At 43.1% G+C, this 12363-nt stretch overlaps 1 protein-coding gene across 1 annotated transcript in view; it reads right to left on the reverse strand.

The window, feature by feature from the left end:
- Window positions 1-12363, reverse strand: part of LOC139382346 (contactin-5-like) — a 313518-nt gene that overhangs the window by 55513 nt on the left and 245642 nt on the right. The window contains exon 16 of the mRNA XM_071126317.1: window positions 10073-10143. Within this exon, the coding sequence (XP_070982418.1) occupies window positions 10073-10143 (71 nt within the window). The remainder of the gene's footprint in view (window positions 1-10072; window positions 10144-12363) is intronic.

The following is a 12363-nucleotide window of genomic DNA, read 5'->3' on the forward strand; positions in this document are numbered from 1 at the left end:
GTTCGGCTGATATCCAGTTGATTATATTGGGCTTATATCCATGTGATTATGTTGGGCTGATATCCATATGATTATGTTGGGCTGATATCCATGTGATTATGTTGGACTGATATCCATATGATTATGTTGGGCTGATACTGGTGTGATTATGTTGGGCTGATACTGATATGATTATGTTGGGCTGATATCCATATGATTATGTTGGGCTGATACTGGTGTGATTATGTTGGGCTGATATCCATGTGACTATGTTGGGCTGATATGCATATGATTATGTTGGGCTGATATCTATATGATTATGTTGAGCTGATATCCATGTGATTATGTTGGGCTGATATCCATATGATTATGTTGGGCTGATACTGGTGTGATTATGTTCGGCTGATATCCAGTTGATTATGTTGGGCTTATATCCATGTGATTATGTTGGGCTGATATCCATATGATTATGTTGGGCTTATATCCATGTGATTATGTTGGGCTGATATCCATATGATTATGTTGGGCTGATACTGGTGTGATTATGTTGGGCTGATATTGATATGATTATGTTGGGCTGATATTGATATGATTATGTTGGGCTGATATTGGTGTGATTATGTTGGGCTGATATGCATGTGATTATGTTGGGCTGATATTGGTGTGATTATGTTGGGCTGATATTGATATGATTATGTTGGGCTGATATCCATGTGATTATGTTGGGCTGATATCCATGTGATTATGTTGGGCTGATATTGATATGATTATGTTGGGCTGATATGCATGTGATTATGTCGAGCTGATATTGATATGATTATGTTGGGCTGATATTGGTGTGATTATGTTGGGCTGATATTGATATGATTATGTTGGGCTGATATTGGTGTGATTATGTTAGGCTGATATCCATATGATTATGTTTGGCTGATATTGGTGTGATTATGTTGGGCTGATATCCATGTGATTATGTTGGGCTGATACTGATATGATTATGTTGGGCTGATATCCATATGATTATGTTGGGCTGATACTGATGTGATTATGTTGGGCTGATATCCATATGATTATGTTGGTCTGATATTGATGTGATTATATTGGGCTGATATCCATGTGATTATGTTGGGCTGATATCCATACGATTATGTTGGGCTGATATCCATGTGATAATGTTGGGCTGATATCCATGTGATTATGTAGGGCTGATACTGATATGATTATGTTGGGCTGATATCCATATGATTTTGTTGGGCTGATATCCATGTGATTATGTTGGGCTGATATCCATATGATTATGTTGGGCTGATACTGGTGTGATTATGTTCGGCTGATATCCATGTGATTATGTTGGGCTTATATCCATGTGATTATGTTGGGCTGATATCCATATGATTATGTTGGGCTGATATCCATGTGATTATGTTGGGCTGATATCCATATGATTATGTTGGGCTGATACTGGTGTGATTATGTTGGGCTGATATCCATGTGATTTTGTTGGGCTGATATCCATGTGATTATGTTTGGCTGATATCCATGTGATTATGTTGGGCTGATATCAATGTGATTATGTTGGGCTGATACTGATATGATTATGTTGGGCTGATATCCATATGATTATGTTGGGCTGATATCCATGTGATTATGTTGGGCTGATATCCATATGATTATGTTGGGCTGATACTGGTGTGATTATGTTCGGCTGATATCCATGTGATTATGTTGGGCTTATATCCATGTGATTATGTTGGGCTGATATCCATATGATTATGTTGGGCTGATATCCATGTGATTATGTTGGGCTGATATCCATATGATTATGTTGGGCTGATACTGGTGTGATTATGTTGGGCTGATACTGATATGATTATGTTGGGCTGATATCCATATGATTATGTTGGGCTGATACTGGTGTGATTATGTTGGGCTGATATCCATATGATTATGTTGGGCTGATATTGATGTGATTATGTTGGGCTGATATCCATGTGATTATGTTGGGCTGATATCCATACGATTATGTTGGGCTGATATCCATGTGATAATGTTGGGCTGATATCCATGTGACTATGTTGGGCTGATATGCATATGATTATGTTGGGCTGATATCTATATGATTATGTTGAGCTGATATCCATGTGATTATGTTGGGCTGATATCCATATGATTATGTTGGGCTGATACTGGTGTGATTATGTTCGGCTGATATCCATGTGATTATGTTGGGCTTATATCCATGTGATTATGTTGGGCTGATATCAATATGATTATGTTGGGCTGATATCCATGTGATTATGTTGGGCTGATATCCATATGATTATGTTGGGCTGATACTGGTGTGATTATGTTGGGCTGATATTGATATGATTATGTTGGGCTGATATTGATATGATTATGTTGGGCTGATATTGGTGTGATTATGTTGGGCTGATATGCATGTGATTATGTTGGGCTGATATTGGTGTGATTATGTTGGGCTGATATTGATATGATTATGTTGGGCTGATATGCATGTGATTATGTTGGGCTGATATTGGTGTGATTATGTTGGGCTGATATTGATATGATTATGTTGGGCTGATATGCATGTGATTATGTCGAGCTGATATTGATATGATTATGTTGGGCTGATATTGGTGTGATTATGTTGGGCTGATATTGATATGATTATGTTGGGCTGATATTGGTGTGATTATGTTGGGCTGATATCCATATGATTATGTTTGGCTGATATTGGTGTGATTATGTTGGGCTGATATCCATGTGATTATGTTGGGCTGATACTGATATGATTATGTTGGGCTGATATCCATATGATTATGTTGGGCTGATACTGATGTGATTATGTTGGGCTGATATCCATATGATTATGTTGGGCTGATATTGATGTGATTATATTGGGCTGATATCCATGTGATTATGTTGGGCTGATATCCATACGATTATGTTGGGCTGATATCCATGTGATAATGTTGGGCTGATATCCATGTGATTATGTAGGGCTGATACTGATATGATTATGTTGGGCTGATATCCATATGATTTTGTTGGGCTGATATCCATGTGATTATGTTGGGCTGATATCCATATGATTATGTTGGGCTGATACTGGTGTGATTATGTTCGGCTGATATCCATGTGATTATGTTGGGCTTATATCCATGTGATTATGTTGGGCTGATATCCATATGATTATGTTGGGCTGATATCCATGTTATTGTGTAGGGCTGATATCCATATGATTATGTTGGGCTGATACTGGTGTGATTATGTTGGGCTGATATCCATGTGATTTTGTTGGGCTGATATCCATGTGATTATGTTTGGCTGATATCCATGTGATTATGTTGGGCTGATATCAATGTGATTATGTTGGGCTGATATTTATGTGATTATGTTGGGCTGATACTGATGTGATTATTTTGGGCTGATATCCATATGATTATTTTGGGCTGATACTGGTGTGATTATGTTGGGCTGATATCCATACGATTATGTTCGGCTGATATCCATGTGATTATGTTGGGCTGATATCCATATGATTATGTTGGGCTGATATTCATGTGATTATGTTGGGCTGATATCCATATGATTATGTTGGGCTGATATCCATGTGATTATGTTGGGCTGATATCCATGTGATTATGTTGGGCTGATATCCATATGATTATGTTGGGCTGATATCCATGTGATTATGTTGGGCTGATATCCATATGATTATGTTGGGCTGATACTGATATGATTATGTTGGGCTGATATCCATGTGATTATGTTGGGCTGATATCCATGTGATTATGTTGGGCTGATATCCATGTGATTATGTTGGGCTGATATCCATACGATTATGTAGGGCTGATATCCATGTGATTATGTTGGGCTGATATCCATGTGATTATGTTGGGCTGATATCCATATGATTATGTTGGGCTGATATCCATGTGATTATGTTGGGCTGATATCCATATGATTATGTTGGGCTGATATCCATATGATTATGTTGGGCTGATATCCATGTGATTATGTTGGGCTGATATCCATGTGATTATGTTGGGCTGATATCCATGTGATTATGTTGGGCTGATATCAATATGATTATGTTGGGCTGATATCCATGTGATTATGTTGGGCTGATATCAATATGATTATGTTGGGCTGATATCCACATCAATGTGTTTCAAAGTTATTCTTATGTACGGCATGCTGTTGTGTCCTTGAATAGAGGCCATCAGATCGATCACCATATTCTCCATACAGAGTCCTTACAGTACACAGTATCTTCTCTGGAGAGAGGAGCCTCATTCATAAAGGAATCCACATTAACCACACATAACATAAGATCACATGTAGTAGCTCCACATAATAATTAGTCACAGTGATTCCTTACATGCTTAGTAATCTACACACATGGTCCATAAACTACGCTTAATGAAGTTGAAACATCTGACAAGTATTCCCCGGAACGATGAGAGGTACCTAATGACAGACACATAGAGTCCTCTACACGATCATCAGTCACCACACAGGAGGCTGGACCACTCTGACTGATACCTGGCAACCAGCGTTGGCTGCTTGTGAAGTTGCGGATGTAGAAAGTGTCATTGGGTTTTAACTGTCTCTCCCTTGCGTGGTGGTCAGGTCTCTCTTTTTGTTTCTCCTGCTTCTGTTCCACTCATGCTTTGATGTCCGGACATCTCAACTGGAGCTTGACCTGTGGTTGTTTGTGGCGTGATGCGGCACTGGAACAAGAACCGAGAGAGCTTAGTTGTAATGGTTCCCCCAGTCATCTTTCTGAGCCCTTCTTTCGGTGTCTGCACACCCCGCTCCACTAAGCCATTCGAGGACGGGTGAAACGGAGCGCTGCGGAAATGGCGAATAACGTTTCTCCGCATGAATTCTTGGCACAAGTCACATGGGAAGGTTGTCGCATTGTCAGACACAAAAGAGTCAGGCAGACTATGGAAACACCTGGCGAAGCTTTTGGATGGTTGTGGTCGCTGTGATGTTGCTCATGATGTGAGCCTCCAGCCACTTGGTGCGTGTCCACCATGACAAGTAACGTGATCCACGAAAGGGCCTGCAAAGTCTATTTGCAGCCTGTAGTACAGATGTAGTGGCGTGGGCGGAGACATCTTCTGGTTGATCTGGCACTCAGAACATGATTTCACATTGGTTTCTGCATCCTGATCCATGTTAGGCCACCAAATCTGGCTAAACTTTTCACCCGGGAGGCACCCGGGTGAGCCTCATGGACCTCATCCATGACTTGTGTACGGCCAGGGGCCCTAAACAACCACTCTGGACCACCAGAGTATGCAGCCATCCTGCACACTCAGCTCAGTTTAACACTTTGCAGAAGTTCTCAGTCCACCATCCTCTATGACAGGAGGCCAAACCTGCATAAGAACCTTTTCACCTGGGCCAGGATAGGATCCCGGTCTGTCCACTGCTTGATCTATTTGGCATTCACAGATGAGTTTGACAATCTCTCCATTAGGAAAATTGTCTCGGGAGGCACCACAGTTGTGGCAGGCATCTCTGGTAGCGGGAGATGGCTGAGCGCGTCTGCATTTGCATTGTCCTTCCCCGCTCTGTACACAATAGTGTACTGGTAAGCTGACAGTGTAAGGGCCCAGCGCTGAAGCCATGTAAGCAATGCATCTTGATTCACTGAAAAGTCTCATCAGTGGTTTGTGGTCAGTGCATATGGTGAGGCACGAATGAAAGCGTTTCAAAGCAAAGACTATGGCCAGACCTTCCTTGTCTAACTGTGAATAACGCTTCTCAGAACTCGTCAGCGTGTGTGATGCGAATCCAATGGGTTTCTCTGACCCGTACTCCATCTGATGACAGAGTACTGCCCCGACGCCATAGGGCGAGATGTCACATGACAGAATGATCTCTTTGTCATGATCAAAAGGAACCAGCAGTTGTGCTGATTGTAGTAGTGCTTTCTCTAACCCTAACCCTAACTATAACCCCTAACCCCTAACCCCTAACCCTAACCCCTAACCCTAACCCCTAACCATAACCCCTAACCCTAACTATAACCCCTAACCCTAACCCCTAACCCTAACCCCTAACCCTAACCCTAACCCCTAACCCTAACCCTTTCTCTTCCTTGAAAGCTTTCTCTTGAGCTTTCCCCCAGTTCCATTTACAGTCTTTGTGGCGCAGCTGATAAAGTGGAGCTAATACTGTTGACAGCTCTGGGAGGAACTTGGTAATTCACTCCTCCTCCATTTTCTTTTTAATGGCATAAAGCACTGTCCTGGGCTTGAAAAAGCGAGACTGCTCTTCCACCTCCTCTGTGCTCTCTAGGTGGTGCTGTGAACTTGCGTTTGTCCAGTCTGCCCATCCTCTGGCTTGGTCCTAGGACCCCTGCATTTTTTAGCTAAATGTCCCTTTTTGTTGCAATTGTGACAGACAGTAAGTACCCTTGAACTTACAGTTGTTTGCATAATGTGTTCCCCACATCTGAAACATTCCACTGCTTTTCCCTTTTTTTTCTGCCGCCTCTTTAGTCACCTGATGCGCTGCACCACTACTACAGTTGTCCTTTTGCATATTTTTACATTACTAGCGGCCATCTCCATCCCTTGAGATAGTTCCAATGCTCTCTTGAAAGTCAGTGTGGCTTCCCCAGCAAACGGTGCTGTGTGCCGTCTTCATTAATGCCACAGACTAATATGTCACATGTCCTATAACACAGCCCCAAATGCACAACGCTCAGAGAGTTCACACAATTAATCAACAAAAGTTAGCAACAGACTGACCACTTTTCTGGAAATGGCAGTTAAACGTGAACCTCTGGACAACCACTGAAGGTGTTGTATTGTGGTGAGTCTGAACGAGAGCAACTCCCGGTGTCCGTGGTGTAGCCAAATTCCTCATTAGCTTGTAGGTTTTAGTCCCACACACACTCAAGAGTGTGTTTAGCCTAATCTGTAATTCCATTTCCCCAAAAAATGTGTCCCAAACTTTCCACATATTCCATCCTCGTTCTCTTCCACAAAGTCAGTGATAGTCCCAAACATTGCCATTATAATGCCAACTTGTCATTGATCCTCATTAGTGATCAGCCACAGCCTCAAGGCTGTGGTTAGTAGCTCCAGGCTGTGGTTAGTAGCTCCAGGCTGTGGTTAGTAGCTCCAGGCTGTGGTTAGTAGCTCCAGGCTGAGGTTAGTAGCTCCAGGCTGTGGTTAGTAGCTCCAGGCTGTAGTTAGTAGCTCCTAGCTGAGGTTAGTAGCTCCAGGCTCTGGGCATGTATACATGCTTTCTTTATAGTCATTTTAGGGCCTTATTCTGACTCAAGCCCTGTGCAATCGGTTTGGATCAATGACATACAGTTCCTGGTGTCACATATGTTAGTAGCTAGTGTCATGACACCTGGCTGAGGATGTTATTAAAAACTGTATGAACTAAATACTGTAACTTAGGAAGGAAATCCCCTTTATCTGTCAAGTTTCCATCAAATACATTGTCTGTAATATCAAAATGGATGAAACAATTTTTGTTAAGATAGGAATGTGATTTTAGGAGTCATAAGAGAGAACTTCTAATCATATCCTTTGCACATTAAGTAGTCACGCCCCAAATGAGGTCAGAAAGCTTGTCAGTGGGATGACACTGCCCTAATATGCATATATTAGCATTTGGGACTGAGTAAGAGTCAGTTTACTCCTATCCCAAAGAAGTTCTTTAAACAGCTTTGAAAATATCAGAAAATTATGTCATGGCTTTCGAAGCTTCTGATAGGCTAATTGACATCACTTGAGTCAACTGGAGGTGAACCTGTGGATGTATTTCAAGCCCTACCTTCAACCCAGTGCCTCTTTGCTTGACATCATGGGTAAATCAAAAGAAATCAGCCAAGACCTCCGAAAAAACTATAGACGTCCACAAGTCTGGTTCATCCTTGGGAGAAATTTGAAGGTACCACATTCATCTGTACAAACAATAGTACGCACGTATGAACACCATGAGACCACGCAGCCATCAAACAGCTCAGGAAGGAGACGCATTCTGTCTCCTAGAGATGAACGTACTTTGGTGCGAAAAGTGCAAATCAAGAACAACAGCAAAGCACCTTGTGAAGATGCTGGAGGAAACAGGTACAAAGTATCTATATCCACAGTAAAACGAGTCCTATATCGACATAACCTGAAAGCCCGCTCAGGAAGGAAGAAGCCACTGCTCCAAAACTGCCATAAAAAAGCCACACTACGGTTTGCAACTGCACATGGGGATAAGGATCATACTTTTTGGAGAAATGTCCTCTGGTCTGATGAAACAAAAATAGAACTGTTTGGCCATAATGACCATCGTTATATTTGGAGGAAAAAGGGGGAGGCTTGCAAGCCGAAGAACACCATCCCAACTGTGAAGCACAGAGGTAGCAGAATCATGTTGTGGGGGTGCTTTGCTGCAGGAGGGACCGGTGAACTTCACAAAATAGATGGCAACATGAGGTAGGAAAATTATGTGGATATATTTAAGAAACATCTCAAGACATCAGTTAAAGTTAAAGCTTGGTCACAAATGGGTCTTCCAAATGGACAATGACCCCAAGTATACTTCCAAAGTTGTGGACAACAAAGTCAAGGTATTGGAGTGGCCATCACAAAGCCCTGACCTCAATCCTATAGAACATTTGTTGGTGTCACGGCCGTCAGAGGAAGAGGACCAAAGCAAAGCGTGGTGGGCGTACATATTCATTTTTATTAGGGTTAGGATGACGCCGACAGACACAATAAACAATACAAAAACAACCGTGAAGCTTAAGGGCAATGTGCCACAAACAAAGTTAACTTCCCACACTGAGAGGAGGGAAAGGGCAACCTAAGTATGGTTCCCAATCAGAGACAACGATAGACAGTGGTCCCTGATTGAGAACCATACCCGGCCAAAACATAGAAATACAAAATCATAGAAGACAAAAACATAGAATGCCCACCCCAAATCACACCCTGACCAAACCAAATAGAGACATACAAAGGCTCTCTAAGGTCAGGGCGTGACAGTGGGCAGAAATGAAAAAGCGTGTGCGAGCAAGGAGGCCTACAAACCTGACTCAGTTACACCAGCTCTGTCAGGAGGCCTACAAACCTGACTCAGTTACACCAGCTCTGTCAGGAGGCCTACAAACCTGACTCAGTTACACCAGCTCTGTCAGGAGGCCTACAAACCTGACTCAGTTACACCAGCTCTGTCAGGAGGCCTACAAACCTGACTCAGTTACACCAGCTCTGTCAGGAGGCCTACAAACCTGACTCAGTTACACCAGCTCTGTCAGGAGGCCTCCAAACCTGACTCAGTTACACCAGCTCTGTCAGGAGGCCTACAAACCTGACTCAGTTACACCAGCTCTGTCAGGAGGAATGGGACAAAATTCACCCAACTTATTGTGGGACGCTTGTGGAAGGCAACCCAAAACGTTTGACCTAAGTTAAACAGTTTAAATGCAATGATACCAAATACTAATTGAGTGTATGTAAACTTCTGACCCACTGGGAATGGTATGAAAGAAATTAAGGCTGAAATAAATCATTCTCTCTTCTATTATTCTGACATTTCATATTCTTAAAATAAAGTGGTGATCCTAACCGACCTAAGACAGGGAATTGTTACTAGGATTATATGCCAGGAATTGTGAAAAACTGAGTTTCAATGTCTTTGGCTAACGTGTATGTAAACTTCCGACTTCAACTGTATGTAGTATATCTGTATATATATATCAATTGTATAAATTCTTGAGTTTAATTTGGGAGATAGTAACTCGTTAACAACTTCTTCCATGGTGCCCCAAATTCCTAATGAGTTAATTGTTATGTGATTAATTGAATCGGGTAACAATTAAACATAGTTAGTGGAATAAATAAATAACAGTCATCAGATTAATGAAAGTCACGACACTAAGCGCCTGAAATAGGAGAGTTCTGTTTTATGGAGTGGGGTTAAGAGGACTAGGGTTAGTGTGTGAGAGAGTGAGTGAGTGTGTGTATCTGTGTGTGTGAGAGTGAGTGAGTGGGTGTGAGTGTATCTGAGCTAGCGAGGGCAGTGTTGTTGAGGATTAGAGGTTAAAAAAGGCCCTTACCTCCCAGGAGGTAACCAGTTCATGCCTGCGGCCGTTCCCTCCACTGACGTTAGCTGGGGCCACCGAGGGGACTGGAAGTTTTGGACACAAGAAAACAACACCAGCCATCACACGTCATATCTCCTGCCAGACCCTAGTTGACTGTTATTTACCAAGTCAGTTCAACTCTGCTCAACCCATAGCTATACTCATTTGAAGAGACTCAAGACCAGTTGAAATGTGGAAAATACAAGCTTCAATACCACTACAGTATCGATGACCCATAGCTCTTGTCCCAAGAAACCCAAACAGAATCGTAAAAGTAGAGTTATACCAGTATATGCCATTTAGAATACTTTTTATTTATAAATAATCACTATTCATAATATACAGTGGGTGGACACCTCCTCATCCAACATCTCATGGACACCTCATCCAACCTTCTCATAGACACCTCCTCATCCAACATCTCATGGACACCTCCTCATCCAACATCTCATGGACACCTCCTCATCCAACCTTCTCATGGACACCTCCTCATCCAACATTTCATGGACACCTCCTCATCCAACATCTCATGGACACCTCCTCATCCAACATCTCATGGACACCTCCTCATCCAACATCTCATGGACACATCCTCATCCAACATCTCATGGACACCTCCTCATCCAACATCTCAAAGACACCTCCTCATCCAACATCTCATGGACACCCCCTCATCCAACATCTCATTCCAAAACCATAGGTATTAATATGGAGTTGGTCCCCCCTTTACTGCTATAACAGCCTCCACTCTTCTGGTAAGGCTTTCCACTAGATGTTGGAACATTGCTGCAGGGAGGGCATCCTGACTGGTTGCATCACTGCCTCGTATGGCAACTGCTTGGCCTCTGAGCGCAAGACACTACTAGGTAGTGCGTATAGCCCAGTTCATCACTAGGGTAAGCATCCTGCCAGGACCTCTATACCAGGTGGTGTCAGAGGAAGGGCCTAAAAATTGTCAAAGACCCCATAGACTGTTCTCTCTGCTACCGGTACCGGAGTGCCAAGTCTGGGTCCAAGAGGCTTCTAAACAGCTTCTACCCCCAAGACATAAGACTCCTCAACAGCTAATCAACAGCTAACCCAATGTCACCCACCACCTTTTTACGCTGATGCTACTCTCTATTTATCTATGTATAGTCACTTTACCTCTACCTACAGGTACATATTACCTCATTTACCTCGACTAACCGGTGCCCCGCACATTGACTCTGTACCGGTACCCCCTGTATATAGCCTCCACATTGACTCTGTACTGGTTCCCCTTGTATATAGCCTCCACATTGACTCTGTACCGGTACCCCCTGTATATAGCCTCCAAATTGACTCTGTACTGGTACTCCCTGTATATAGCCTCCACATTGACTCTGTAACGGTACCCCCTGTATATAGCCTCCACATTGACTCTGTACTGGTTCCCCTTGTATATAGCCTCCACATTGACTCTGTACCGGTACCCCCTGCATATAGCCTCCAAATTGACTCTGTACTGGTACTCCCTGTATATAGCCTCCACATTGACTCTGTACCGGTACCCCCTGTATATAGCCTCCACATTGACTCTGTACCGGTACCCCCTGTATATAGCCTCCACATTGACTCTGTACCGGTACCCCCTGTATATAGCCTCCACATTGACTCTGTACCGGTACCCCCTGTATATAGCCTCCAAATTGACTCTGTACTGGTACTCCCTGTATATAGCCTCCACATTGACTCTGTACCGGTACCCCCTGTATATAGCCTCCACATTGACTCTGTACTGGTACTCCCTGTATATAGCCTCCACATTGACTCTGTACCGGTACCCCCTGTATATAGCCTCCACATTGACTCTGTACCGGTACCCCCTGTATATAGCCTCCACATTGACTCTGTACCGGTATCCCCTGTATATAGCCTCCACATTAACTCTGCACCAGTATCCCCTGTATATAGCCTCCACATTGACTCTGTACCAGTATCCCCTGTATATAGCCTCCACATTGACTCTGTACCGGTACCCCCTGTATATAGCCTCCACATTGACTCTGTACCGGTACCCCCTGTATATAGCCTCCACATTGACTCTGTACCGGTACCCCCTGTATATAGCCTCCACATTGACTCTGTACCGGTACCCCCTGTATATAGCCTCCACATTGACTCTGTACTGGTACCCCCTGTATATAGCCTCCACATTGACTCTGTACCGGTACCCCCTGTATATAGCCTCCACATTGACTCTGTACCGGTACCCCCTGTATATAGCCTCCACATTGACTCTG

The sequence above is a fragment of the Oncorhynchus clarkii genome, chromosome 24 (genome assembly GCF_045791955.1).
Source record: "Oncorhynchus clarkii lewisi isolate Uvic-CL-2024 chromosome 24, UVic_Ocla_1.0, whole genome shotgun sequence".
NCBI lineage: Eukaryota > Metazoa > Chordata > Actinopteri > Salmoniformes > Salmonidae > Oncorhynchus > Oncorhynchus clarkii.